General features: G+C 39.6%; 1 protein-coding gene across 2 annotated transcripts in view; it reads right to left on the bottom strand.

The window, feature by feature from the left end:
* Nucleotides 1–1,963: 1,963 nt before the first annotated feature.
* RASSF3 (Ras association domain family member 3) overlaps nucleotides 1,964–5,531 on the bottom strand; it is a 58,395-nt gene continuing 54,827 nt past the window's right edge. For both annotated transcript variants that reach the window (XM_028745794.2, XM_028745793.2), the window contains one exon: nucleotides 1,964–5,453. In XM_028745794.2, the coding sequence (XP_028601627.2) occupies nucleotides 5,304–5,453 (150 nt within the window). In that variant the 3' untranslated portion in view covers nucleotides 1,964–5,303. The remainder of the gene's footprint in view (nucleotides 5,454–5,531) is intronic.

Raw genomic sequence — 5,531 nt, 5'->3', positions numbered from 1 at the left:
TTGTTGAGTGACGTATCTATTTGGTGATCACGACACATTGATTTAGCTTTGTGAGGAACAGCTTAAAATTCTGTAAAAAACACCACCACATCCTGCATCCACATAATGTGCTGAAGTATACACACCACTTCGCAGCAAGAGGCAGGACACCCCACTACACAAGACCACTGCGTGTTGAAATTACACAAGTGCTGCACTCTGTGGCCATTGGCACAGTTGCGACTCCCTTTGTAGTGCTTTTAAGAACCTTCCATAAACACAAGCACAATTACCGGTAACACTTCCATCTGTTTTATTGGGCCTTATGTTCTATAGTGGTACCTCGGGTTAAGTACTTAATTCGTTCCGGAGGTCCGTTCTTAACCTGAAACTGTTCTTAACCTGAAGCACCACTTTAGCTAATGGGGCCTCCTCCTCCTGATAACCTGGTCTTATTTAAGGCTTTAAAGGGAACAATCAACACTTTCATTGGCTCTTTGAAAGCAGAAGAGGTGGTGTAGAATATGTCCTGTATGTTCCTCTGAAAAAGGTATTGTTTAGCCTGCACATGTAACTCAGCAGCTGTTTTCTATGAGTTAAAGCATGGGTAGGCAACTAAGGCCCAGGGGCCGGATCCAGCCCAATCGCCTTCTAAATCCGGCCAGCGGACAGTCCGGGAAGCAGCGTGTTTTTACATGAGTAGAATGTGTGCTTTTATTTAAAATGCATCTCTGGGTTATTTGTGGGGCAAAGGAATTCATTCTTTTTTCTTCTTCAAAATATAGTCTGGCCCCCAAGGTCTGAGGGACAGTGGACTGGCCCCCTGCTGAAAAAGTTTGCTGACCCCCGAGTTAAAGCTTCCAGATCATCCTTAAAAGGCAACATTTAGCGCACATGACAGTAGTCTAATGTGGTTGTAACCAGGGCATGAATAGCTATGCATAATAAATAGCATAAACACTTCAATAAATTAATTAAAATGTCTTTGTTAAATAGGGGGGGGGGACCTCAACACCCAATGAACATCCATGACCCCTCTGGGTGGAAGTAACCTCAGAAAAAAAACCCAAATTAGCACTACAAATTATCTTATGTTTGTAACATTTAGTGCAGAGAGAGATCCCAAGCTACTGAAAATTCTGGGCCTGCTCAGTGGTTTCTGAAGTGAGATTTGAATAAAGAAAATATACGGAATTCCATGTGTTCTCTTTCATTATGATTTCTACGAGAAATCACTTTACAGCACACCAACCTATTTTTCAGCATGGTTTAATTTTGTTTATCATTCATTTGCTTCGCTTTCGAATCAGAACTCCAGCTTCAGTTGGGTTGCTCTCACTTAATAAATCTCTAAAGACTCCAGCAGCAATGATGAATCTTTTATAACCAATGAAGGAGGTCTGTGGTTAAGTTTTCGTTAGACGTTATAGCATCATGTTAGAGCCCTGAAAAACAATTTTGGATAAATGCAGGCCCTGCAGTTTCTCAAAGTATAAAGGGTTGTGATAATAGGCAATGTCTACGATATGACAACTCTCTCAGATTCTAATGGGCCATAGCTGCTTAATGTGTTAAGTACCTGCCATCCCTAAGCTGAAGAATACATGCTGCAGGCTTGGTTATGCCTTTACTAGGACGCGTGATTTGAATTTGTAAGGAATTTTCCTGATTGCTGGAACATGACATGAGCAAATGGTTTGCTTTTTCTTATCCTTGAACATAGCAGAATTTTGTGTCCTGGGAAAGTCACTATCCACCCCTGGCATGTGGAACTATAACTGTAAAAACAACAAAAATAATGTAAATATTGTACCCCTCACCCTTGGAGATATTGAGGGAAATTTAGCTGGTGTCAGATGCCTGGTGCTGATTCAGGATACTGCTGTTGCAAAGTCCCATCAAGTTAGCAAAGACTGTTGCCATTAACTTGTAGTTGGAAGTACTATAAACTTAAACCAATAATTAAACAATGAAAGCATCCATATCGGTGTCAACTTCAGCTTTAATGATGGAATTACAACTTGCTATAACAACTTCAGAGGGAATCATTAAGGCTTCCCTATTAAAAAAATCAAAATAAATAGTACAAGTTTGTTTTTTTAAAAAAAGAAAATATTTTTTCAGTGTTTTCCACATCACCCTCCAGTCAGCTACTACCAAAGTCAAAACATAAAACAGTTTGCAATGCATCTTTGACAGATTGAGAACCTGACAAGAAAACAAAATTAAAGCCTTCCAAAAAACCCTACCTTTGGATCAATGTTGACCTATTCTTTGAAGCTTTGGGTTTTTAAAACAAAAACAAAACACCTGTAGTAACCAGTGTGTTTTCAGCTTGAGACTGCTTGGAATATAAATTCTGTTATTCCTGCAGTTCATAAAACACACCAAGAGAAGATGTAGGCGTAAGGAAAACACAAAGTTCAAGTAAAAATAATAATAATTAAGATTCACATACTTGTAGATTGTCATTTCTAGACTGAAATACAGTATTTAAATTTCGCGCAACCTGATTAATATTAAAATTCCAAACATCAACTTTTTATGAGTTTCAATAGAATTAAGTGACTCCAAAGGCCAGTTTAGAATTCAGCTGCTCCCGGAATCAAGGCATGAGCAAAGAGCTAAGCCAAAATGCACTCCTCTTCCCCAGTTTAGCACATCCAAGTTGGGCAGCCATTTTGGAACTGTGCGCATGAGAATACGAACACAAACGAGGGTGGAGTTTTCTCCTGACTTGCCGATGGCATTTCTTCCACTGCATACATGATATACCGCTTCCTAGCTCTGATGGTGTCGATTCTGAGGCCAAAACGGGGGTGGGTAATGGAGCTTTCTTCCCTTACTCCACTGACTTCTTAACCCAGGAAGACAACCAGAGTGGAAGCAGGGCCCTCCTGCCGTCACTCCGATCTGGCTTCAAGACAGATGGAGCCTTTCCCAACCTGTGGGTCCCCAGAGGTTGAACTACAACTCCCATCACCCCTAGCTAGCAAGGCCAGAGCTCAGGGATGATGGGAGTTGTAGTCCAACAACATCTGGGGACCCACAGGTTGAGAACCGCTGTAAAAAAAAAAGCTGCCATTTTGAAACAAAGCAACAGCACTCAGAAATGGGAAAAATAAATGAAAATGCAGTGGAAGGAACAAAAAAAAGTGAGGTGGGGGGGGTCACCACCGTTGTTTTTTGTGGGGTGGCGCTACCCTCTGCACCCCTAATTTTGGCAGAAAGGGCTCAGTGATTAACTTTCGGCTCTGCTCTAGTGAAAAATCTCTTTCTGTGACAATGCTTTATGCAGAAGCCATGTTTGATGCGTCTTGCTAAGAGGATTGCACCACTGTGCGCAAAGTGTACACTCTCTGCCAGTTAATGGTGTGTTCCTAGCAGGGTATATACCCCTTGCACACGACTGGCCAACATGTGTGCCATAAGAAGCATTTAAATGTTAACACTTCTCTCAACAAAGGGCAAAGGCTTCTGGGTGGCTGGCACACAGAAGCAGTTAACACCTAAACCTTTCCGATAATGTGACACATAGCCTTTGTAGAAAAATAATTCCAAAACTGATGTTCAACGCATAACCTGCACCTACTACCCTATGTGACTCTTGATTAGGTCTCCGGTAAAAAACAGTAAGACACACACAAAGCACTACAGTATTACACATGAAATAATAATAAAAACTCCAACAAGATATGCCTTTGATTGACACCTAATTCTACTTTTAAGTTATTGCTAACCATTTAATATATCAAGATTGTCTTGGCAAGTCTGAGATTAGAACCTCTCCCTCAAACCTCAATATTTTGAGGGGAATAAGCAGCCAAAGTTTTAAAAACAATAAAAGGCACACTTTCCCAAGAGAACATATGTCTTGGAGTTGCATATCATTCCCACCAGGTGTCAGCAACTGGCAGATATTACTCAGAAATTTCAAAATTAATGCCAAAATAATTCAAAGGGAGGGGGAATGGTTGCTGCTCACAGTTCCTTAAATTATATAAATTAAGTCACTCCAAACCAATATCTTTTTTTCCTCTGGGTGGCCGCAAATATAAACTTGAAAGTCTTTTGATACATTTATATAAAGGTTTGAATTGCACACCCATTTCTTTGATTTCATTTACACCTTGCATACTTTAGATAAAAATAGTTCTTGGGGGAAATGCAGTTACAGTCAAAACACAAAATTCTTCCTCTTCCAATTATTTACCATGGTTCAGCAGCATACAGAATCCTAGCCAGTTTTTCAAAACTTGTATAGTTTAAACACAGAAACCAAACCAGAGATAGCTCAAGTTTCTCACAGCGCAAAGCTACTTTCCCTCCTAGCCTACTTAATTCAGAAAGATTTTCTTTCTTCCTTGAGTTTTTAAATAAAACCAGGAGAATGGCACTATTTTGCCTCTTTCTACGCAAAGGTACAAAGTTTTGTGGTGAGATCAAGGCAACTGCACCTTTCAGCATTGCAACAGTTGTGGATTAATTCCTTAAAAGCTGTTTTTACTCATGAAAACCTCAACCAAGAATCTGAGTGCATTTTAACAGCACATGCAAGACTGTGACTAAAGTGTGTTGTTGGTCGCACACAGCCTCTATGCAATTCAGCTTTTACTATATTTAGTAAATTCTCTCTCAATAATAGCATCTGAATATATTAATTTCAGTAATACTAATCAGCATAAACACTCAACCGTCTTTACAACACACTAACCAACTTTTCTCCAGTTCCAACATTCTCACTTCTCTCCTCTCTCACCTTCTTTTCTACTTCCTCTCTACCTTCTCCAGCTCAGACTACTTCAACACCTTCTGCATAACATTTGGGACACACCTATTCATCCCTTCTACAAATAAAAATAATATGTATTTCAAAAATATCAGAAGAAAGGTAGTGCAAAAATCAATTTTGGTATCCAATAGTGTGATAATCCTTATTCTAAACTGAGCTGAGATTTATAATAAAATCTAACTTGCACACCCCTTTAAGTTTTAAAAGCTACAAATTATAATTAAAGCACATAATGTCTCGTGTTTCACGGGGTCTTTGAGAACAGATTCATCATACAATCACAGTTAGCATGATGCGATCTTGAAAAGACTCGTGAAGTACACACACAACACAGGTCTGCAAATATTGCAAATTCCCTTTGCTGCTACCTGCAAGATGTAAAAGTATGTCAAATTTACAGAACCGCCTCTTTGATAACAAAAAAAGGTCATATGTTTTAATGACACAGGTACTCTTGCTCTTGCTCTGGGGGTTGGCATGCTATGCAATATTTGGCGATTTGTATTTTCCCCGAGTGTTCTTTGGCCCCATTTTAACCTGGTTTCCAGACTCCACCAAGGGCTTCTTCAAGTTTGTCTCTGTATGCTGCATAGCGTCTTTGTAAGATTTGCAGCTGCTCATCTTCTTCCTTGTCCAGTATACGCAAGAAGTTCTGTAGTTCAGGAACACTAAAGGCTTCCCACTATGGAGGGGAAAGGGGATTACAAAAGCATGTAGATGATTAAAAAAATCTTTTGATACCAGTTAAAATCCAGTCTGT

This window comes from Podarcis muralis, chromosome 10 (genome assembly GCF_964188315.1).
Source record: "Podarcis muralis chromosome 10, rPodMur119.hap1.1, whole genome shotgun sequence".
Classification (NCBI taxonomy): Eukaryota; Metazoa; Chordata; class Lepidosauria; order Squamata; family Lacertidae; genus Podarcis; species Podarcis muralis.
Note: the sequence above shows the minus strand (reverse complement) of the source record. Positions and strands in the feature narration are given on the sequence as shown.